The sequence below is a fragment of the Coenobita brevimanus genome, chromosome 107 (assembly GCF_032717465.1).
Source record: "Coenobita brevimanus isolate Jiangsu-jjx chromosome 107, ASM3271746v2, whole genome shotgun sequence".
Classification (NCBI taxonomy): domain Eukaryota; kingdom Metazoa; phylum Arthropoda; class Malacostraca; order Decapoda; family Coenobitidae; genus Coenobita; species Coenobita brevimanus.
Genome location: NC_137060.1, coordinates 10,995,663 through 11,020,073, shown reverse-complemented (window position 1 = coordinate 11,020,073; position 24,411 = coordinate 10,995,663). Strand labels below are relative to the sequence as shown.

Here is a 24,411-nt window from a genome sequence, read left to right as displayed (position 1 = left end):
CTAAGAATGTCTTGGCATTCAGCATCAGTAGCATCATGGTCAACATTTGAAAGAGCTGCTTTAAGATTTTCATCCATTTTTAATTGATGGGCTGAAATTCCAGCTGTATGTAATCCATTTTTAACATGAAGCAGACTGACAAGGCTGGCAGATTTCAGTGAGTTTCTCATGGCAGTCTTTATGAGACTAACCTGACTGAACGCACGCTCAACAGCTGCATTTGAGTGAGGAACAGCAAGGACACAACCAACTACTTTGCATAGATCTGGGTACTTTGGACTACCATCGACATCTTTTAAAGAAAACTGTTGCTTCCAAAACTCTGACACATCTTGTACTTCACTGAAAAGTTCCTCTATAGCCAGTTTTCTCCATTCAAGATCTGCACTCTCCTTGTCACATATATCAGACAGATATGGAAAAGCTTGAAACACCTCCCTCAGACTGTTGGGCTTCAGATTTAGAGCATTCTTCGGTTCCAGAAATGATAGGATTTTAAAGGCTCTTGTGTCAAACCGGGTTCTTATTTGGTCAATGAATTCTAGAAGAAATGCCCGACAGCTTATTTTGAACTCCTTTACTCTTTGAAGGTCCTTGCATAAAACAGAGTTTTGTATTGTGTCTGTGGCCAGTATACCAAGATAAATCTGATTGACAGGTACTTGCAAGTGAGTGTAACAGCCTAGGCCTAATTTATTTTTTCCTATTTTAATGAACTGAGCCATATTTCCTACTAACATCACAAACCCGCAAGCTTGCCGGTAATTTGGAAATTCAAAAACCAATAGAAATATCATGCTTTAAGTACAATGATATAATACACTCTGGCTGACTGTAATTGATCGGTTGCTCCATTTACAAATTTCCTAGGCTAGGCCTACTCTTCATCTTTAAAATTTTCTACTTACCCCAGTGCCGACTCAATAACTCTTTCAAGCAGACTAATTGCTTACTAGGCTCACCTGGTTGGCTACCTGTTAGATTCAGATCACAACAATCAAGGCTTAACAGGCAAGAGATTCAATGAAAGGGAACACATGTGCGGACAGTTGTTTGTTTATATGGTAGTTACTAGTTGCGCCACCAGATGTCAGTCATAGTCACAACTCCCAACAGCGGAACATTTGAACATTAGTTCTGCTTGCATTGTGCAGTTGTGATAAGCTTAATTCGAGTTCTTAAGCATCACATTTTTTATGTTTTCAATTTCCTTAGACAAATGTATAATTTCCTCATATTTTCCACCCATTTTGTTCTCACTTTCCTCAGAATTTCCTCAGAAATGTCATTTCCTTAAACTTTTCCTCAGATGGCTCCAAATTTCCCTATCTGAGGAAATTTCCTTAAAAAGTGAGAGCCCTGGGCCCACTGGGGTTTCATACAGAGTTGCCAGGTGTTGCAGTACTCATGTGGCATCTTTGAGTGTGATTATGGCATTTTCTGGCAAACTAGTTTTGAAAAATGGCAGTCTTTATGGCAGTTACAAAATTATAATAGAAAACCGAAAGTTAACCACATATTTGGTATACTTTATTCAAGAAAATAAAAGAAAATGGCAGTCTTTTTGAAATTTACAAAAATGAAATTAGAACTGAAAATTAAGTATACATTTCACATGTTTTACTGCAGCTCAGAGTCTCAAGTAACCGAGAGACGGTGACTGAATCTGACAAATTCTTGTGTCTTACTGCTCAGAGAGAGGCTGAGGCACCGCCACTGAGTGAGCGGGCAAGCAGCTGGACGCGATAACATGCTGAGCCTTACGTCTACAGTACAGCCAGACGTGTCACACGCTCCACCAAGAGTCGCCGCTCTGTCTCAGTTGTGAGTACTTACCTACAGTATATTATCTAAAAAACGTAAACAATGGCAGTGGAAAATTTTTAAGTGTTAATTTTTAATTCGTCCAAGATAAATTTGGATATCTCTGGCAATTACCATAGAAAAAAAAAAGGGCAGTTTTTCGGGAAACACGAGATTTCTGGCAAAAAATGCCATTTATGGCATGACCTGGCAACCTGGTTTCATGTCAGAACCAGTCGACGTCACTCCGATGCTTCGCCCCCTGCGCGAGCTTGGAGCTGTTTTAGAAGGAAGTGATCCGACTTGGTATTAGTAGACTTAGGATAACCCTACGGCTCCGACTCAACCACGCATCCGTCTACACCATTAAAACATATTGTGACCCAGATTTATTGGTCACACAGCTACTCAGACTCATAGAACCAACACTCACTCTTCCCCAATCTCCTTCCGATATCCAGCCCGAGCAAGGAAGTGTGGCACAGCACTAGTCCTCATTTCGATCTCGCCGTCAGTGCTGCCAACCTTGGGGAAATATCCCCAGATTTAGGGAATCGATGGTCCGAATGGGGAAATGGGGAAAATGTCTCTCAATTTGGGGAAATTTGGGCGTTAAGAATTTATTGCGTAAATAATGCAATTTATCGACAAAAAAAAAAAAAAAATCAACAATGCTGAATACAAAATGTGCTTATAAGAGAAAGAGTTGACACTTTATTTACCAGATCGGAAGAAATTCAGTCTGCAATGTGTGAATATCGTGATACTGTGTGGATGTGAACCTGAACCGAACAGGTCAGACCCAGAGAGTAAACATATGCTAGCCGTCCATGTCCCACTGTCCCTTCGCTACGCAGTAGGCGGCTACACCTGCAGTACAGTAACCGTCACCCAGTCGCCCTCAGCAGTAAGTCACCACCAGTGTACTCCCCACTCATCGACACTTCCACAGACAGTCTCCATCCAAAGTGTTTTTATTTATGTTATATTTGTGCAGTGTGCACATGAATATGTATAAAGTAATGCAAATAGCTTGTACACACTCTTGTTTGTAAAAAAAAAAAAAGTATCTTTCCATCCAGTTTAATGTTTTCTTTCCTACCATAAGATACATTATTATGAGATGGGGAATTCTAGGGAATTTTTGCTCGAGGATTCAGGGAATTCTGGAGCACTTTGGTTGGCAGCACTGCTCGCCGTATCAAAGGCAGACAATACTGAGCCTCATGCTTCTTACTCGAGAAATTGATTCCATGAAGGTACCACAGCTCCACCTATGTTAAAGAATACGACTTGCTGTTGCCTATACGCCGTTTTGTATTAAACTGCTTTTAGTGTAACTTGGCTCATATGTCCATTCTTTTGCAGCTCCTTGTCAGAAAAAAAAAAAAAAATACAGCTTACCATATTTCACTTCTTCGTGGCTAGCATCATACTGTATGTTAGTGTTAATCTAATGTAACAACTCACGCCAAGTTACGGTAAAAGGAGGTATCATATCCCGTCTTAATAATTTAAGATACTTTTGGTTGTGGCAGGAGTGTCAGACAGGCAACTTTCATTCTAAGAAACACATTTCATTCTTGGTATGGACATTCGATGCTATTCGGCTTTCGAGAGACTTTTTCGAGTATGATGAGCTAGACACATTCAGTGCGAGATTTATTTCTAGACTGAGTAAAACTATCTAATGGTATGGCGAAAAATATAAAATTATGTCATTGGACTGAACGGGTTTTCAGCCTAAGCGCTCTCGCGCGCGCTTGCGTGTGTGTGTGTGTGTGTGTGTGTGTGTGTGTGTGTGTGTGTGTGTGTGTGTGTGTGTGTGTGTGTGTGTGTCGCCCTCTATCCAGTAAGACAAAAACACCGTAATAATGATCTGAACTATCCCCTAAATGTAAAATAACATGTGCAGGCCAGATTTATGAACTTTTCATATCCAAATGTCTAAACATGCTGCCAGGAAAAGAATGAAATTAAACCAAGAAGAGCCAGTAATAAGGATGGGAATTCAAGTGCAGACCAATAATTTGGCTGAACGCCTGGATGTAATAAGATGTAAGGCTGCAGGAAATCAGATACTGAATAATCTTCGTGAAGGAGACAAATTATGCAAATCAATGAGTGTAGTTGCATTTAATGTTGTTCATGTTCTTTTTACTGTAACTGATATTATTGTTGATGTTAATGATGAACATGTTACTACTGTTGATGCCATTATTAATGTTGTTGCTACTGCCTATTTTGTTGTAAGTTTTTATGTTTTTGTCGTTGGCAAGCTGATGATTCAGGCGAATGAACAGCAAAACTCCAACCGCTTCAGTCTACAGCTCCGACAAATCTTTAAATGACATTAGATGGAGGAAGTTTAAGTGGTGAGAATGAAGTGAAAAAAGTGAGAGTTGAAAGATGTAAAGATAGGTAATGGCTACAACAGTCTAACGAGGTGAACGCGTCCTACCGAAAAAAAAAGATAATCGTATGATGAATTGCTAAAAATGACTGCAGTATTATGCGGTCTGGTTGGAAAGTATGTATGGCTGAACTGGTGCTTTCTGTATAATATTATAGTGAAATGTAACTTCGGCTAGTTTTTGTGCAAGTTGAATGAAGAGTCCTGTATAGTGCTGGAAATTTGCGTAGTGTACGTATGCATGTATGTGTGTATGTATTGTTGCAGCCGGATTACACGTCTGAAATGGGTGGATAGTTTTATAATACATGAACAAGGTGTACTTTACGGGTCCTGAGAGAAACTGATCCGTAGGGACGAGAAACACCACTTTCTGTCACCGGAGAAGTGCCCCCTTCTCTACTCAATTCTTTGTGCAAGACGATAGGTACAGAAGACTACAGAGTTAAAATGTGAATGTTTGGCCACTTAAGATAATGCGGATGTGCTACAATTCCCACAGTCAAGTTACTTTTCACTTTTTTATTCAGGTGCACAAAATCCTACCACTTACTACCCTCATCAACCATCTGATCTAATGCAAATGCGCCCATAATTTCTTCCCCCATTCTCTAGAAGAGCGCTCTCCCCAGCATAAGAACAAAATATATGCAGGAACAATGGGAAATATGAAGTCGAACAGAAGAAACAAGGTGTAGTAGTGTGACTTTGGAGACACTCTAAAGGCCCCGTCACACGAACAGTGGGCAGGTGTGGTGATTCAGCATAGGAGTGGAGAATGCAGCGAAAATGATCCTGTAGACGTGCGGAACTGAAGCACCATCCTTCCTCGAGCAGGTTAGTCAATGACACAAAACTCCAGCTGAACCATGCTCTTCGACACCATGCATGGTCACCACATTTGCCCACTGATCGTGTGACGGGGCCTTAACACATCTTCTTTTGGTCGATATTTAACACATTGCACCCGAATATCCTCTTTATATTTGTATGCAGTCTATGCTGATTTTAAATAACAGACAGATAATAACATACAACACAATGTTAAGCTGCAATATGCCAAATGAATAATAAAGAAAAGATGTATTACAAAGCCACGAATGGTTAATCAACCAACCTGCATGCACGACGTGATATACACAAGGGTGGCTTTGTCTGCCCACTTGATTGTTGGCCCAGCAGAGGAGTGAGCCGTAGTCGAGGTGTGTGCGTGGGGTGTAGGTAGCCTGGCTCCTACCCTTGCCCACCACACGGAATTTGCTGGAGGGAATGTCCACCACTTCTGAGGAGCTGTTCCACGCCCACCTGCGTGAGTAAGAGAAGTAAAATAAGGCATAAGGAGGCATCACACTGGGCAAGAAACAGTTAACATGTTAGCCGTTCTTGCATTCCGATCGCCAAAGTGACAAACAGTCTGCTGGATTCGGCTCTGTATGAGACATGGATAAGAGTTTGGGCTCGAGGGCTGTTGCTGCAATCATTATTCACCTGAACTTAGTAACAATTCTGCAAGTGTTAAAAAAAAAAAAAAAAGAAGAAGAAAAAAAAAAGAAAGGAAGAAAAAGAAAAAAAAAATCCATTAGAGCATGAGGTGGGTATAATTAAAGGTACTGTTGAAACCAAATTTTGTGCTTCGTAACGACTTGTTCTTTTTTTTTTTTTCTGGCGTTATAAAATCATTGCTCAGACTATGATAAGCCGATATGGATAATTGTTGTAAACACTCTTCACCATGATATCCTTATCATCTACTGAACATAGTTCAGTAAATTCCTTTTTCTGATGGCAGAAGGACAACAAGGGGTTACAGCATCACAAAACAGTCTGTCACAGCTTTTCTCTCTTTAGGTTGCGTCCACACGTACTCTCCAACATCTGTTGGCAACACGGCTGGCAACATGTTCAGGTACATGTGTGCAGCAGTATATGGACAGATGTATGCAAACATGTTTCAGTGCAGCTCCGAACACTGGTAGCAGAGACGATGGGATAGGCTAAGTGTGTCCATACCAGGCAGCTGAGACTTCATCATGATGGTGCCAACATGATCTGGACACTGCTGTTTCCAACGTGTTTGCAGCGTGTTCGTTACTGTCTTGCTTACATGTTGCCAGCACTTGTTCCAGCACACGTGTGGATGCGCGCTTAGGCCCCAGTCACACTCCAGGTACGACTTATCGCAAACCACCCACGACCTGCAAGTCGTGGGTGGTTTTGGTAAGGTTTATGACCGGTGTTCATATGTCTTGGTCTAGCCGCAGGCCACCATGGCGACCAAACAATCATTGCGAGATTTTCGTGCTGCACGAAAAACTTCCCTGTGACCACCGATGTCGTGGCACGGAACCGGGCGGCTGGACTGCATCTGGCTGGCTTATGGACTGCGACTGGTCGGCGACACCTGATTTTTAAATGGTGGTTGCCATCCAGATGGAGGCTGGTCACCGCCCACTCTATGCAGTGGCCGTCTTCACTCCGTCAAGGCGACGACTGGACTACAGCGGCCGCCGTCCACAAGCCTCCTGTCTGAGGTGGTGGTTGAAGTCCAGCTGCCATCTGGCCGGCGATTGGTCAAGCGACAGGTGGTGGGCTGGACCGAGACCAGCCACTGGCCAATCCACGGCTGGTGTCGGTCTAGTGGTCGCGGTCTAAACTGCAACAGGACGTGGACCGGCCACCGTTTGTTGGCAGCCTGCCGACGACCGGCCGGCCACCTGTCAGTGTCTTGATCTGTGTGTACCTGGCCATGGTCGCTGTTCAGTCGCCCACTGGACGGTCACTGGATGACCACCGGTAGCCGATCGGTGGCACAACTGCTCGGAGACCTCCGTGGTCGGGGACTTGTTTCGCGATTTTCAAGTTTGCAGTGTGACTGGGGCTTTAAGCAATGCCAACAGAATTTCACTCATTAGTGTGGTATCGCTAGGCTTTCCCGCACATATTCTCTTCAGCTTTAGGGGCCTTGTACCCCCTCTTCCTTAGCTATTTATTTTGGTTAATATTATGAATTATTCTTTTTTGAACTGCTTATCTCTTGTACATCGATATCAACTGCAATATTAGCAAACAAGAAAATATCAGGGAACCAGATACAGATAAAGCAGTAACGAAGAGATGGTAGAAAGCCTGCTTAAGGTGACGAGAAACGCCCGTACGAACTTAAAATGGATAGAAAAGATGAAGGCTGAAAGCAGAGGATGACAATAGACATACGTGTTGTTCTCTTAAGCACGCATCAATAATGTATAATTCCCTCAATCCAGCGACATTGTTATTAGCCAGTTCTTCCTACCTCCGAGTACACATTGATTATACTCAGGTTAGGTGAGAGTCATCGAATAGCTGAAATTAGATACATACATCATTTACTCTCACTACAAGAGGGCCCTTCTAAGGTAAATAAAATTATAAGAGCAAGAGCAACTCAAAAGGACGTCCTTGGATTGTAGGGGAAGTTGTATGCAAGCTCCCAAATTTTGATACTCTTTAATGGATCACGTGTAAGGTCAGGAGTGACTAGTTTGTATGCCAACTTAAAAGGCACATTCAGCAACGAGATAAAGGAACTATTTCCACCTTACTTCCATCATGGCCTTAACCTTCTTATGGTCGGTACAATTCTAGTATTCTCATCTAGCTGAGTCTAGAAAATAATTATGATTCAGTTGTTGCTTTCAAGTGATTCAAAGGTGCCTCAAAATGTTAGTAGTGGTACCATTACCCCTTTCATAGTCGAGACACCTTTAGTTATCTAGTCCAGCTAACACAAGATGATTTTATTTAATTAAGAATGAATCGTACTGTGTGTTTGTTGGAACCATACAAAGATCTCTAACGTCTTTCAGCTCAATAATTAGAGATAAAGTATAGCCAGGCTGGAGGATGAACTTGACCAGTAACCAGGGAGACTCATTCCTACATCAAAACCAAAGCATCCAATGCCATTTAGCCACTGATGAGTATGTAAAGTGTGGGAGTGGCTCAGTTCAGTCTGATGAAAACAGATTGACTATAGAAAATGCTGGTGATAAGTAAGAGGTGTGACTGTGTTGGAGAAAGAATGGTAAGCAGTAGGAGGCAGTGAGAGTTAAGACACTGACAACATTACGAGAATAGTAAATGATGCTGCAATAGAAGAAGAAGCAGAGGAGAAGAAGAAGAAGAAGAAGATGAAGAAGAAGAAGAAGAAGAAGAAGATGATGAAGAAGAAGAAGAAGAAGAAGAAGAAGAAGAAGAAGAAGCAGAGGATAAGAAGAAGAAGAAGCAGAGGATAAGAAGAAGAAGAAGATGATGAAGAGGAAGAAGAACAAGAACAAGAACAAGAAAGAGGCAAAGAAGAAGATGAAGAAGAAGAAGAAGAAGAAAGAGGAGGAGGAGGAGAAGAAGAAGAAGAAGGAGGAGGAGGAGGAGGAGGAGAAGAAGAAGGAGGAGGGGGAGGAGGAGGAGGAAGCAAAGCAGAAGACATAATTAACCCTGTCAAGTGAACGAGGGCTATTTCAATCATTATTGGGTAAGTCCTAGTTTTCCTCAAGAATACAACCAAGAATAAGCTGTTTCATATCAAGATTGTCAACTCTGCTGGTGGGTGAAAGAAGAAACAGACTTAGTGCAAGAGTCTCACTGACCCGAAAATTGAACTCAGGTTCCTCCAGTTGCGAGCTAAATGTGCTAACCAGTAACACAGTCTCCAACACTAAAACCGAGAAACAAAAAGGCTAAGAACTCTATATTCATCTCCCTGAAAGCAAGGTAAGTGAATAAATGAACAGTATGTATCAATAAATAAATAAATTAAATAATGATAATAAATAATAAAGGACCATCCAAGAGTTAAACAACCGCGCCCTACAACTGATCTAAGCGCCAAGCAAAACCTGTCTTGTGACCTTGACCTTCACTCTGCTGGTCTTAAAATCGAACTACTTTATTCTTGTCTGATCTTTAATCCACCCAGGCTTACTCTAACTCACATATCTGTTCAGCTGATCTTGCTCTGTGACCTTCAGCTTTGACCTATGGTTTTCAAAATGGAATCTCTTCATCCGTGGCTGAATCTTCATCCTTGCACCCTGGCTGTGGCGCATTGTCCTCCGAAAATAAAGCAAGCAACGGTTGCAAATTCCCTGCTACACAACTTAGCCAAATTTCATGTACAGCTGTTATGTCAGTAATGTTACTTCAGTCCTATGTTAAATCATATTATATCACGTCAGAGATCTCATGCTATGTCATGTGCTGTCATGCGATGTCAGCACTGTCATATCATGTCACATCAGTGCTGTCATGCCATGCTATGTTGGTGTTGTCAGGTTATGTTCTGTTGCTTAAAGTCATGTCAGCAAATAGGTCATGTCAGTGCTACCACATCGTCACGTAAGCTCATGTACGGTAAGCAACAATAATCGTGTCGTGAAATTTGGTGAAAACATAAGCTACCGGGCTAAGCATCTGGTACATTCCGCCGTATGTCATACGGACGGTTCATAATGTTTTACGAGTTACATTTAATCTTCGGACAAAACCGCGACAAGACTTCTGTTGCTCACTGTACATGTTTGTTGCTTTGTCATGTCACTTCATATCAGTCCTTTCATGTCATGCTACGATATGTCATATTAGTGCTATCATGTTAGTCCAGTGTTATCATGATATGTCACGTATTGTCATGTCAGTGCTCTCACATCAATGCTCTCATACCACGCAATCTCATGTCAGTAATGCCATGTCATGGCAAGTCATTATACGAATATTATGTCAGTTTTTTAATGTCATTCATGTCATGTCAGATAAGTGCTGGCGTGTAATGTCATGTCATTCCATATCAGTGTTGTGTTATGTTATGTCAGTGTTGTCATGTGATTGTCACAGCAGTGCTGTCACATCATATCATGAACTATCGACTCAGTCATGTTAGTCAGTCAAGCCAGTAATGTCAGTCATTTAGTTGTCCAGCATTCAAATGATAATTTCATAGTAATTAGTCCGAAGTTTTTCCGGTATGCCCACTGCTGGTAGAGAGAATCCCTGAAACTATTCCAGGCATTTGCTGCTTGCCATACCTAAGGCCGGAGGAATAGCCATGAGACACTCAGGTGCTTACATAAGGCTGGCCTTATAGCTACCTTCTGACAACGTTTTGTAAATACCAACTTAAATGCCCTGGAAGAGGCCAGATACTACCACAAGAAACCCTCGCCAAATTGACGAGAGGCAGCCTCTCCCCATTGCCAAGATAGCTACCATACGTGCTTCCTCGCAGGAGGGGCACAGAAAATGCGCATACACTACTACTAGCCGTCCCTCTCATCCCGAGCCGCAGCCCACCCGCCATCATAGCCCAAGCCCCAAGTACCGCAAACGGACAGAGCTTTTCAGTCCGGTACTGGCTCTACATGGTACTGACGAGAAGGCTCGATGCATCTCCTACTCTGATTTGGCTCAATGTGACATCCCTACTAATCTGGCTTGACACGGTTCAGCTTTAAGGAAGCTGCAGCATCCCTTCTCACCCACTGAACTGGCTCATCGTGGTTCAGCTCATGAAAGGCCACGACGTCCCTCCTTACTAAGTGAACTGGCTCAATGTGGTTCAGCTCTGGAGAAGCCCCGACGTCCCTCTTCGACAACTGAACTGGCCTGAAGCAGTTTAGCTGCGGAGAAGCCACGAAGTTCCCTAGCTGCAAGACACCACAATCACCAGAGTGACCACTCTACCTATGCTTCCCTTTCCATGTCCCCTCAGTCCCCTCCCCTCTACACCTGTAAGAGATCCCAGTGGCACAACTGTGTAACCTTGCTGTCCCGACTTTCTCGGGTCCCTTCTAACCTCCTTGTATTCCCACTTTGGGAACAATACACACTAACATCTGTCTCCCAGGTCCATAGGGAGAATTACATATCTGGTTCCCCACTTTTGGAACTAGAGTCGTAGTCTCTCCCTTTTGGCCCCTTTTCCTTCCAGATATACTTTAACAACATCCTGCAGACAAACATAAACTCAACTCCCAGATCTGCCCCTTTTTCTGGTGTTTACTGTAGACTGTGCAGTGATTTCCCAAGTACACTCAGAGTAGAGGTCCCTTCAGGTCCTCAGACTGAGACCCCATATCCCAGATTTACCTTTCCCTCATACTGCCTATATGTTTCAGGCTGAATGTCCCGAAGCTGTAACTAAAGTGTAATGATAACAGTAAACCTATGGTATCAACACTGAGTTTGTGTACTCACCGTGTACTATTAGAGAGTATCGTAAGTGTTTTTTGTGTTCTGTTCTGTTTAGAAGAACCCAAAGAAACCAAGTCCACACCATCATAACACTGGTGGCAGTGGTGGTTCTAAATAAGGAGGAAAGGCATTGCAGAGTTTTGATTGCTCAACACACACGGTAGCACATACATCAGGATGGCAGCCCAAGGTCCCACATTCCCATACCCAAGTATGACCCAGAACTCTATGACATTTCAACATACATGGAAATGGTCAAACCAATGCTGGATTTGGTTTACAAAGAGGATACACAGAAAATCATGCTGTTGCTGCCTCATCAAGGTAAGTCGGTTGCCCTGGTAGCAGGGAAAATTAATGCGATCCTGACATGGGCACAATTCAGAAAAATGTAATCATCACTGCCCAGCCCCCTCTTGGTTTGGTTGTTGCACTCTCACAGTTAAGTGATGTGAAATTTTAGGGAGATCTAGACGCTAAATGACTGTACATGAGGAAATTTACTATGTCAGCCTATGCTCAACTGGCAGAGGAACAATGGAATCAACATATATTCACACATCTCATGCAGATCTTACCTAGTATCATTTGGGAGCACTTCACAATCCACAACACTCAGGGATTCAACGGGGACATCATTACAATTTGGCTGCTACTGGTGGCACACATAGGCAAACAAAAGCAGATTGGGGCTGTGCACCATGTTCCCACCCAGCCAAACCAAAAGACAGAGAACTGACAGAGTCAAAACCACCCCTTCAATCCCCAGTTCTCCCCGTCTTCACAACCGACATGGCAGGACAGCCTGATCCTCATTGACCCGTGGGAGCTCAAGGCTTGCAATGCTTCCTGCACCCTGCATGACATGCTGAGTGGGTCAAAGCTCGGTGCAGCCAGTCCAACCACTGGAATTTACCCCCAAAGTCCCAGCCCTTCCAGCATCGTGTCACCAACAATGATATCTGGTTAGACGACCCAGAACTAGATTCCGAGGAAGAGGTTGTTGTGCAGTATACAAATGATTAACTAGACGATGAGATGGAAGTAACCTAGTCCTCCGAAGCTGGGCTGGATTTTTAGGTCTTCCCCCGTCAGTTCTGTCCATGGCAGGGACAACTAGGACCAAGCTCAAAATGCCTGTCTGCACTAAGATTAGGCTCCATGGAGTTCCTGAAAGGCTCCTAGTGGACACAGGCACCACACATTCTTGCCTGTACACATGTTTTTACAGAAAAAATCAATCTTCAAGGCCATTCAAGCCTTGTCCACTGACCTGATTTGGACGGGGGATGAACCACTGGCCCTGAAAAGTGAAACTCTCCCCTTCACTGTCACCACCCCAGAGTGATCAGTCTACACTGACCATCAGTCTACACTGGCCACCTATTCATCGTCTTTGACTCAAGATGTCCGGCTTATAACTGTTATCTCAGGTTGGACTGATTACAAATGCTGGGGGCCACTATTGACTCCCATCACTGGTGCTTCAGGTTTGAGGATCACAATCCCACTGCCAGCCCGCACACAGTCATGCAGGCCATGAGCAAAACAATAACAACAATCCAGCCATCAAGCTTGGGTGCTAGTGAGTACCCCTACCCAGCACCCACTGCTGTTCTCCTCGCAGATGGAGCAACCCTTCACCAGGGGTTGCCTCATCTCCCCAGCAATAATTTACCCCCACCTCAATGCCATCAGAATCGCCAACATCTCTGACGAGCCCCTCACGCTTCCCAAAGCTCTCGTCATGGGAGAGTTGGAGAATTTCAGTATCCCCCTTGAGCCTCCAAGTTATACTGATGCCCCCACCCTACCCCAGATTCCCACTCATTTGTCACCACAACACCAGAAAGACTTGGAGCAGCTGCTCCTTCGTTACCAGAATGTCTTTGCTTCACACCCAAAAGATCTAGGCTGGACCAAGATACTTCTTCATCACATACACAGCACAGGACCCCCCATATGCCAGCCATCATGGAGAAAAAAATCCGGTACAGTGACAAGATGATGACCGCCAAGTTCACGACATGCTGAGTGCAGGGATTGTGACACCCTCAACATGCCCATGGCCTTCCCCCGTTGTGCTGGTGAAAAAGAAAGATGGATCCTTGGGGTTTTGCATCGAATATTGATGACTCAAAGATGTAACCATCAAAGATGCCACCCCCTACATTGAATTGATGACTCCTTGGCCTCACTGTACAGTTCCCAATGGTTCTCCACTTTGGACTTTCAGTCAGGCTTTTGGCAAGTACCCATTAAAGAAGAAAATCAGCAGAAAACGACCTTCTCTGCTAGTGGAGAATGACTCTATGAGTTTAACATCCTCCCCTTTGGCCTCTTTAGTGAACCAGCCACCTTCTCCCAGTTAATGAACTCGGTGGTATGAGGGCTAACATGAGAAATTTAATTGGCATACCTGGATGATGTTATCGTGTTCAGATGAACATGGAAAGAGCATCTCCAGAGTTTAAGGCAAGTGCTGGGCTGCATTAAAGTGGCTTGTCTCAAACTGAAGCCCTTGAAATGCAACCTCACCCAAGAATCAGTTACATTCCTTGGCCATATCACCTCCGAGGGGCTAGTCCCAGACCCCGACAAAGTATGCACCATTGCTGAACTAATTCCACCTGCCAACATGAAAGGAGTCCACACCTTCTTAGGTTTGACCTCATATTACTGGCACTTTGTCCAGAACTTCACTACCATCGCCAACAAAGATGAAACCTTCCAGTGGACTACCCCCAGAACTGATACCTTCGAAAACCTCAAACACCACCTCACCTCAGCACCAACAGTTGCCTTCCCCGACTACATGCAACCCTTTTAGTTGTATACCGACGTCTCCTTGGTCAGAATAGGCACTGTCCTTGCTCAAGTTAGAGAGTGAAAAGAACACATCACTGCTTGTGCTGGCAGGACCCTAAACCTTTCGAAGCAAACTATATAGCCACAAAATGCAAATGCCTCGGACTAATTCAGCTACTCACACACTTTTGGTGCTACATCTTAGGGACCCCACTCACAATCATCAGAGATCATCAGTCCCTGCAATGGCTGTGGAGATTGCAAACAACCGATGCTGTCTTAGTAAGATGGCAAGAAACCCTTGATGAACTTGACTTCGGCATCATGTACTGCCCTGGCAAACTGCATACCAACTTCGACGCCTTGTCAAGACTTTTGCTGAAATCACTTACCGAACCACCAAAAACATGCTGCAATGCTTCACAAAAAACATTACTGCAACAGTTGGAAACCAAAGAAAAATGTGACTGGATGCCACCCAACAGCAGATCTTCAAAAATTTCAAACATATAGGGGACCACCTGTACACCCCCCCAGGCCACATTGTCATTGACCCCACGGGGGTCGAAGACGTCACGGTGAATCTACACTCCAAGAATGGGATCCAACTCGGTCAACAAAAAATACATCAGGTCTTTAGGGATTTCTACTGGACACCTCAGCCATTCACCATTGCCAGGCGAGTCATCGAAGCCTGCAGAGCCTATGCATTAGGAAAAGACATCTCCAGGACACCAGGACCAGCCAGACACCTCATGGCCACCAAACCATGGCAGCTGCTTGCGGTAGATGTGATGGGACCTCTCCCATCACAGTCGACGACCCAATTTATCATCACATTCTTCGACGCCTCCTCCAAGTTCATCATCGCCTGCCCAGCTTGCCACAGCAATCGCCAAGGACCTACTCACTGACCTCTTTCCATACTATGGCCTTCCACAAGCACTGCATTTTGACAACACTCCAGAGTTCTCCGGACAAGTTTGTGGACAGTTATCCAAATTATTCAGATATCTGACCTCCCACTCGTCTCCCTACCATCCCTGAGGAAACTCCATTTGTAAAAGAAGCCACAGAAGCCTCGCCAATCAACTCAGAACCAGGGTAGTCACACTCAGCAGAGAAGACTTGCCTTCTTATATAAAAATCCTACAATGGGGCATCAACACCTGCCCTAGGCAGAATGGCATGACTCCACATGAATGGATTTTTGGTAAGCCCTCATTGCTAATTCCATTACAGCATTTGCCCAATCCACTACCAACCACACCAGCCACACAAGACCCAGTCTCACACCTCAAGAACAGACTCCGTCACATGCAGGACTAACAAAACCTGTAGAAGGACGAACTACCCCTGACATTCTATACCAAGTGGGCCAACGAGTCATGGTTGCTAGATTGTCCCTAGACCACAAACTCCAGATAAAGTATCTAGGTCCCTTCAAAATCACCTGTGTGCTGAATTGCTACAAGGTCATCATTGATTTTCATGGTGCAACCAGGGTATAACGCATCCAACATGTCCATCGATATAGCCCCATCAAAACTAACCAAACTAACACTGAGACCAAGGAAACCCAAACTCTATCCTCTATCACCCCTAATCGCCCATAGCCCCAGTCGTTCAGCTATCCCCAGATTCATTATCCTGTCTTCCCCACCCCACCCATGAACTTTTCTCCACGTCCATCACCACCCAGTACCGCACCAAGCCAGCCATCCTCATCTCCCCAGGTCTCACCCTCATCTCCATCACCAAATGCATCCACTGCACAATCCCCTAACCGGTAACCCTCATCCTCAACCTCCCCCCACCTGGTCTTCCACCACACGCTAAAATTCGCCACCTCGACCCTCAGCAATCCCGCCACCCCATGCATTTTACTACACCTCTTCTCATTCATCTCATACCCCCAGTAACCAGACAGACTTACCACAACCACCACCACGACCTTGTCCAACATCATATTCATCTTCTTCACTCACCAGAGCATCCCCTAGCCCTTCATCCTCATCTACACCACACCTATCAGACAGGAGGAGCCGCATCCTCATCTTCACCAGATCAGGCAGTCAATCAAGACCACCTGATATACAGTATATAGTCCCCCCACTACCATCAACACCTGTCACACCACCACCTGCCTCCCCTCCAGCCCAAACTGCAAATCAAATCCAACCCACAGCTCAGGAGAATAAGGTCACTAACGAGCACAAATTCCACCAAGCCTATCCCCATATCAACTTAAGTTCAAAACTTAAAGCCACATAATAAGACGATCAATATCATTACAACTGAATAACATAACACATTTCACTGAACCACGCACACATCCAGCCTGACTGCAGTTAACAACAAAATTGATCCTGCCATAATCGAACTTGATGGCAATGGACTACTTCAGTGCAACAAACTAAAACAAACAGATATACGACACGCAAAAACCATCAGAGATCGACTTGAACGGAGGACCCTTTATAGCAATAAAAAAATGGACTAACAAACACAATGGATGTTGACTTCAAAACAGACATAGCTGTGACTTTCCAGAACAGGACTGGAATTAACATTACTACTGGGCTGTAACACATCTTCCAGACAACCACACTTGCCCATCCCTTCCTTTCACATAGCACAGACTGACACTGAACCTGCTTATACCCATATTCTTGGTGACCGCACCAAAAGCTTGACACAAGCACGACAACCCGGAAGAACGAAACTTCATGACAAGGATTGCCCTTACATTGGCTGTCATACACATAGGACCAAACTATCCCACATACTTTACAGAAACTGAACCAAGACTCCGGACACCATTGATATTAACAGTTATCTCAAAATCAGGACTACTCACCCTATCAAATCATATAACATTCATAACCGATCCTCCCCATAAAAATTAACACTGCACCTACAACAATCTGGCTGAGGTATGTTTAGCTCTATGACTGATGGTCATCAATTCAGCACAGCCGCATTATATCAGACTTTACTTGGCGGCAATGACACACTGCAAAGGCAATGGTTTCGTAGCGTCATACTTGGACTGAAGTCTGTCATCCCAAGGACAAACGCCACTAGCCACAGACTGGACTTGCTTACGAGACAACTAAAATACAATATCTCATATGAAGTGACTAATTATACATAGGCACGGACCAGAATCCCCCAACGAAAACAGTATCACAAACCCAACACAGATGAGCACTAAAAATACTTAAGACGATACTTTTAACAACAATGTTATCACCGCCTGTTCACAGACCTCTATGACAACAAAAACGAAAATGAGACACATCATCAAGCAACTACATTATATACCGAGCTCAGTGCTTGAAGTTCCTGATATATAGGTGGAGAAAATGTCACTGAACTGAAACTAACGGCCGTATTATACAACAACAGAGGACGAAATGTAATGCAAGTCTCCAATAGTTTAATGACATTTCTAAAAATACCTAAGGAAGCTAAAGAATGTCTGTCTTTTCAGTATGGTTCCTGTCAGCACTTTGAATTGTGGGATGTCGGTTAATCCCGTCCAGTATTCACAGACAACACAAACATTAGGGTCGGAAGGTGAGGCTTGCATACAGCTTTGCCACCTCAGTTTTAATTATACGGCCATAAAACTGCACTTTAAAACTGACAGGCCACACAATGAACATCAGGAATTCTTGGGTGCTGACAACAAAAAGACAACAAAAGCCACAACACTGACAGATGATACTATTGTCGAGGCCGTGTCAAAGAAATTTCCTGGCTGCATTATCCTTAGCGATCTTCGTAAAGCCCTTAACAACCTCTGGCAGAACTTACTGACATGCACATTATTTCTCCTTCGACATACTAACAATATAGAAATGCTATTCCATATCATCTGTCAGTGTTGTGGCTTTTGTTGTCCTATTAATAGGACTATTGGAACACGACATCATGACAAATTAAGAAATATTATTCAACTGAGCATGACCGTGTTCATTCCATTACCTTAACACAACAAATACACAGGACATGCCACCTCCATCTCACTAATGCCACGGCAGTCTGTCCGTGGATCATATGTCGCAGATCATCACGGATTCTTGAAGTTGAAAGGCTAAGAAGGCTGGCTGCATGGACCTCATGACAAATTGCCAAAATCAATGTCCTATGAAAAGATGTGTGTGTGTGTGTGTGTGTGTGTGTGTGTGTGTGTGTAATTAAATTCACCGGGTCGATTAGGATCACTTGATGGTCGTGATGGTCAGCTTTTACCCTCCCGGAAGGGAGCTGAGAGCTCATATAGTCCGATCTAAGGGCAAGGCTGTGACCTTCACACACGCACACACCCGTCCCCTTGCTCCAGGGGGACAGTAACCACCCACTTCGTCAGTGAAACTTTTCGCAACCTGAGTGAGGCGCGAACTCCCGTCCACCAGTTGGGAAGCGGGAACGTTACCACTGCACCAGCGAGTGCTGTGTGTGTGTGTGTGTGTGTGTGTGTGTGTGTGTGTGTGTGTGTGTGTGTGTGTGTGTGTGTGTGTGTGTGTGTGTGTGTGTTCACAAAAATTAGTATGTCGGCAACGTTGTTGGGTGAAACATGAAGCGAATTTAATTGACGATTAATTTTTTATCTAACATTAGATTATAGTAACATATGCCTCTATAACAAGCCAAACTAGACATACGGCAACCAACGTCTGACTGGCTGTGATGTTAGTAGCCACCAACATAAAACTCATGCCGTTCAGTAATGATATGAATTTAATAAAAACCTATAAATAATGCTATTGTACTTAATATAACAATACACTAAGTATGGAAGGTAAGCTTTGACTTTGTTGGAAGGGCACAAGTCAGGAGTGTGAGGAGCAGAACTGAGTTATCCGAGAGGAGCCGCGAGAGGAGTTCCAAAGAATGGTACACAAGTGAAGACGTTTGAGAGTCTTTTAGTGCTGATGTGGATGTGCCGGAAAGTGTTAGTAGGAGTACTCTGAGACGGTTTGGGCATACGAAACAAATGGAAAATGAGAGAGTTCTCGTACAAGTGCATGTGTGTGATGTAGAAGAGAGGGATGAGAATAGTGAGACCGAGGATGAGGTATATGAATGAGAGTGGTGTAAGTAGAGAGGGGGTCGCCTGATGATTAAGGGCAGGGCGAAGTAGTGGAGCTTTGATTGTGTCCACCCTTGTTGTTGTTGTTGTTGTTTGATATTTACCCACACTTGGTGGGGCATGGGCAAACTAAGAGCCCGTCAGAGAAAAGCCTTAAAAAAAAAAAAAAAAAAAAAAAAGCAGGATCAATGCCTGAGAGAATTACCGAGGAGGAGGGTAGTCCCGCACAGTGAGCAAAATTCTCTGAAAAGATGCATTGCCAACAACCCTAGCTGCATCAAAGACATCATCCCCAGTACGAGGGAAGCCTCCGCCAGGGCCTGCAAGAAGCAGCGCTGTGGCCGGACAGTCTAGTAAGTAATGGGATAAAGGATCGGCGGACCATGCATAGCAATGGGGGCACGGGTCAGGCTCCAAGCCGGCAACCTGGCGGTAGCACAGGAAACCTAAGCGGAGACGCCTAATCCTAACTAGAATAAAGTTGGGTAATCCAGTTGGTATCGGAAGAGGTGAATAAGATGTGGCCGCCGCATACCAGGCAGCCGAGCGTGATCCCTCGGCAATACAGAGTTCATGCTCATCCCTGGTACGCCTGTAGATAGTGGCATACACCTCTGAGAGGACACGGGTGGCACAGGGGCGAAGCGGAAATGTGACAGCAGGGAGGGTGCTAGCCGCACGTGCAGTTGTATCTGCCAGTTCATTCCCCCAAACGCCAACATGTCCAGGGACCCAGTGAAAAATCACTGAGCCACCACGCTGCTGAATGAAAGACGCAACAGTATATATAGCCGTTAGTAGGAAACGGTGAGATGTAAGCGTGAGAGACTCCAGACACTGAAGGGCAGAGAGTGAGTCAGTGTGCAGAACGACTCGCTGATGCTGATGCCGGTAAGCATGACGCAAGGCACCGAGAAGAGCCACCAGCTCCGCCTGGAAGGCTGAGACCCCCGTGGAGATGCGCCAGGATTCAGTGTATGGTCCAAAAGGAAAAGTCAGAGCAAAAGCCGCCCCCGCTGAGCCATCGGATGAGACTGAGCCGTCCGTATAATAGACTGCCGAAGCTGTTGAGTTGACGGTAGAGATGCTACAAAGACTGACCTGCCGAAGAACTGCCGGAATGGAGTGGCGAGGCTTGGGCACTGAGGGATAGACAACAGTGAAAGGGGGGGGCGACCAGGGGGGAGGAGGCAAGTAACCTGGACAGTCTACCTCAGGATCACTGCACAACTCCGAAACCACGCCCAAATCCTGTAGTAGGGCCGTAGTGGCACGAGCCCAGTCACGGCGAGTAAGCGGGTCAGGGGGTCGGCTTGCTAAACGCCGCAGTAAAGCCGAGACCGGCAGGTGTGGATGGCGATGCACAAGCCGGAGTGTTTCAGCTGTTGCACGCAATGCAATTCTATGAGCCAGTGAAGGAAAACCACTCTCCAGACGTAGTTTAACCAACCTTGTCCAGCGTGGCGCATGTAGCATGGTGCGGAGTGCCTCATTTTGAAGGACCTCCAAGGACTGAGAGACATGTGGGGCAAGGCTGGTGAGACATATGGCACTATAGTCCACAATAGAGCGGATAGCATGGACAAAAAAGGTGCGTAACACGTGATAGGATGCCCCTAGACTGCGACGAGACAGATAACGCAGAGCAGAAGTTCGGGTGGCAGCCCGCTCCCGCAGGTACCTGACGTGCTTGGCGAAAGTGAGGCCAGCATCAAAATAGACGCCCAGGTAGCGGTGGAGCGTGACCAGCTCAATGCTGCAGCCATCAAGCAAGAGAGGACGGTCTGGAGGGCGGAGACCGAAAGGTAGGCACTTGGTCTTCCAGAGGTTGACCTTCAGCCCGAGTTCATTACACTTTTTTTTTTTTTTTTTTTTTTTATGTGTCCGACTCTGGGCATAGGCTTCACAGCCTGCTATCAAGGCCCAGCAGTCCTCCTACATACCATACACCTCTACATGTCACCACTTCGGCGCTAACACCCACCGTCCATATTGAATACATGCTAGGGCTGTCTCATACAGGACTGGTGTATTGGTATTAGCGGGGGTATTTTTACGACATGTCGGCGGGTCTTCTGGTAGATCAGTAAAGCCTGATTAAATGAAATTCAAATCCTTAAACTGTTCCCTGCCCCAGCCAGGATTCGAACCTGGGTCCGTAAGGACTGCAGGCCACCTCTCTACCGATTGAGCCACCGCTTGATGGCTGCAGCATTGAGCTGGTCACGCTCCACCGCTACCTGGGCGTCTATTTTGATGCTGGCCTCACTTTCGCCAAGCACGTCAGGTACCTGCGGGAGCGGGCTGCCACCCGGCGTGTAGCCGAGAAAGAGCAGCGGGTGCCTGGGTGAAACAGTCCCCCCTCGAAAAGACCAGTGCCAAATCGTCAGCATACACCAGCAGAGTCACGCCAGGACCATAATCCACCGTTAATAGCCCTTCAACAAGGACATTGAAAAGCAAGGGGCTGAGAACACTCCCTTGGGGCGTGCCGTTAAGATGGTGGTAAAACGGTGAGAGCTCCCCTTGAAACCTGACCCCTGCCGACCTGTGCAAAAAGTAATCCCCCACCCATGAGAGAAGTCTACCCCCAACTCCCTGGGCCGCAAGGGCTGCCTGGATGGCTAGAGGGCTTGCCAGCTCAAAGGCTTTTTCGAGGTCGAGGAAGACTGCCATCCCCCGTCCACCTCGAAGCTCCCGAGGAAGGAAGCAAGGCAGTGAGAAGCACTCCTGCCAGGATGGTATGCAAAAGTCCTCGGGTGCAACGGTCCCAGACGCCAGGCAAGGCGGGCACGCACAACCCTTTCTGCTGTCTTAGCCACACAGCTAAGGAGCGAGATAGGGCGCATGGCGTCGGGATCGCGAGGCTTTGGAATCGGGTGGATGATAGCTGTCTTCCACGACCTCGGCAAACGGCCCTCAGACCACGAGAGATTGAACAGACCAAGCAGTCTCTCACTACCACAATCTCCAGCATGAGACAAGAGTGAGTAGACGAGCCCATCGAGGCCAGGTGCAGTGTCGGTTCTGTGTCGCAGCGCCTTATGAAGCTCCCTGCTGGTGATGGGAGGATCAGCGGGGTCAGGTCTGGCACAAGCAGCCTGTACAGCAGTGACACGAGAAGCCAACAACTGCTCCTGTAGGGCTCGGACGGGTTGCGGAAGATTGTGGGAAGCAGAACAATCCGCAAAATGCTGAGCAAGACGGCTGGCTTCAGCAGCAGGGTCAGGGTGTGACGGTGGTCGAGGTGGACGTGGATCAGAGATGGACCGGATCCTCCTCCACATCTCACGGAGAGTGGAGTGAGAATCCAAGGTTCGACACCATCTAATCCACGCCTCCTCCTTAAGGCGACGCTTCTCCAACGTCACATGGCGTGTGACAGCAGCCAAGCACCGACGGTGAGGGGATGTACGGCGCCGCCGGTACTGCCTGCGTGCTGCATTGAGCCTGTGATTCAGCTCCCTGACCCTGTCGCAGTAAATCCAGCCGTCCCGATAGCACCACGTGGATCGTCGCTGCAGAGGAATAGTGAGAGAGGCAGCCTGGGAAAAAGCACGGGCTACCTGATCTGCTCGACTCTCGAGGTCCGGGGCAGGAGGAGATGCCTCAAAGGCCGCAGCTAACACACGGCCAAAAGCCAGCCAGTCAGCCCTGTGGAGATCCCACCTCGGTGGAGGGAGAGGGGGAGGTGGGAGTGGAGGCATTGGTAGTGTAACTTCAACTGCGAAATGATCACTAGTGAGGTGGGGGTGAAGTGACCATGTCGCAGATCCAGCCAGAGGGGACGACACAAAGGATAGGTCGAGACGGCCCCCAGCCACATGAGTAGCGACCTTTGTATCATTTAAGAGAGATACACCATCCATCTCCTCCAGTACCAAAGAGATGTGCCGCCCTGCATCATTGGACGGGAGAGGCGATGAAAGCAAGGCGTGGTGGGTGTTAAAGTCGCCCCCGACATACACAGTGCCCCTGGCAGCCTGGGAGAACAAATCTCCCATCTCCAGGGAGCCCCTGTGACTTCGGTACACGTTGTATACCGTCAGGGACGACGTAGCCAGGTGGAGAACCACGCCCAGAACCTCCACATCAGGTCCACAGAAAGGAGGAGGTTCACAGTCTGTGCACTCAATGTGGTCCTGAATCAGAACGGCACATCCCCGTGTGACGCCACGAACGTACGGGAGGAGATGGGTGGTGTAACCCGTGAGACGAAATGTGGAACTGTCTGGGAGCAGGGTCTCCTGCAGTAATATGATATGGGGGCAGTCCCTCGCAGCCGCCTCCTGCAAGAGCGGGAGCTTGCTCCGTGCTCCTAGGCAGTTCCACTGAAGGAGTCGAAGGGGGGAGCCGTCCCGCCGTCCGGAGACAGACAGAGACGGACGTCCTCCAGCAACGGAGGTGAGGCCATGGCTGTCGAGGGTGCCACGACGTGCATTGGTTGTTGCTCTGGAAGGGCGAGGCCGACTCTGCTGAGGGATGGAAGACAGAGCAGCGGCCTTCCTGGGCTTGGCTCGCTTGAAAGAGCGAGCCGGCTTGCGGGGGGGAGTCCGTGGTCCCCCTGTTGAGCGAGCCGGACGTCGAGGGGCAGGATGGGTGTCGGGACCATGCTGCTTCCTGGCAATTGCGCGATCGATGATGCGATCGGCTGCGGAGGCGATTGAGGCCGCCTTGAGGGTGATCCCCAGTTTGAGGGACACTGCTTGGGCAACGGCCACTGCAATTTGGGAACCCAGGTCCCGCAGATCCTCCGCCGTGAACGCAAGGACTGGTGGAGCAGCAGCAGTGGGTGGGCTGGGTGTGGAGCCAGGTACTGGTGGCGGAAGCGTCAGTGGCTGACTTGGCGCTACCGTGGGAAGTGGTGGCGAGACAGGCGGCTGTTGGCGGTGAACCTCTGCTGTGGTCTGGACCACAGTAAGAGCCGAGGGCAATGGAGGGAACTCCTGGTCGCTGAGAGGTGGTGGACGCTGACTGGGAGGGTGGCACTGTTGTCCCCAGATGAAGGTGCCGGGGGGAGCTGGAGTGGCGCTGGTGGCCTGATTTTCCTTCACAAAAGCAA

The 24,411-nt window shown here is 46.7% G+C and overlaps 1 protein-coding gene across 1 annotated transcript in view; it reads right to left on the bottom strand.

Annotated features, from left to right (window-relative positions):
• The window catches only part of LOC145416700 (adhesion molecule nephrin-like), a 221,091-nt gene that overhangs the window by 18,748 nt on the left and 177,932 nt on the right, over nucleotides 1-24,411 (bottom strand). The window contains exon 12 of the mRNA XM_080285636.1: nucleotides 5,334-5,521. Within this exon, the coding sequence (XP_080141762.1) occupies nucleotides 5,334-5,521 (188 nt within the window). The remainder of the gene's footprint in view (nucleotides 1-5,333; nucleotides 5,522-24,411) is intronic.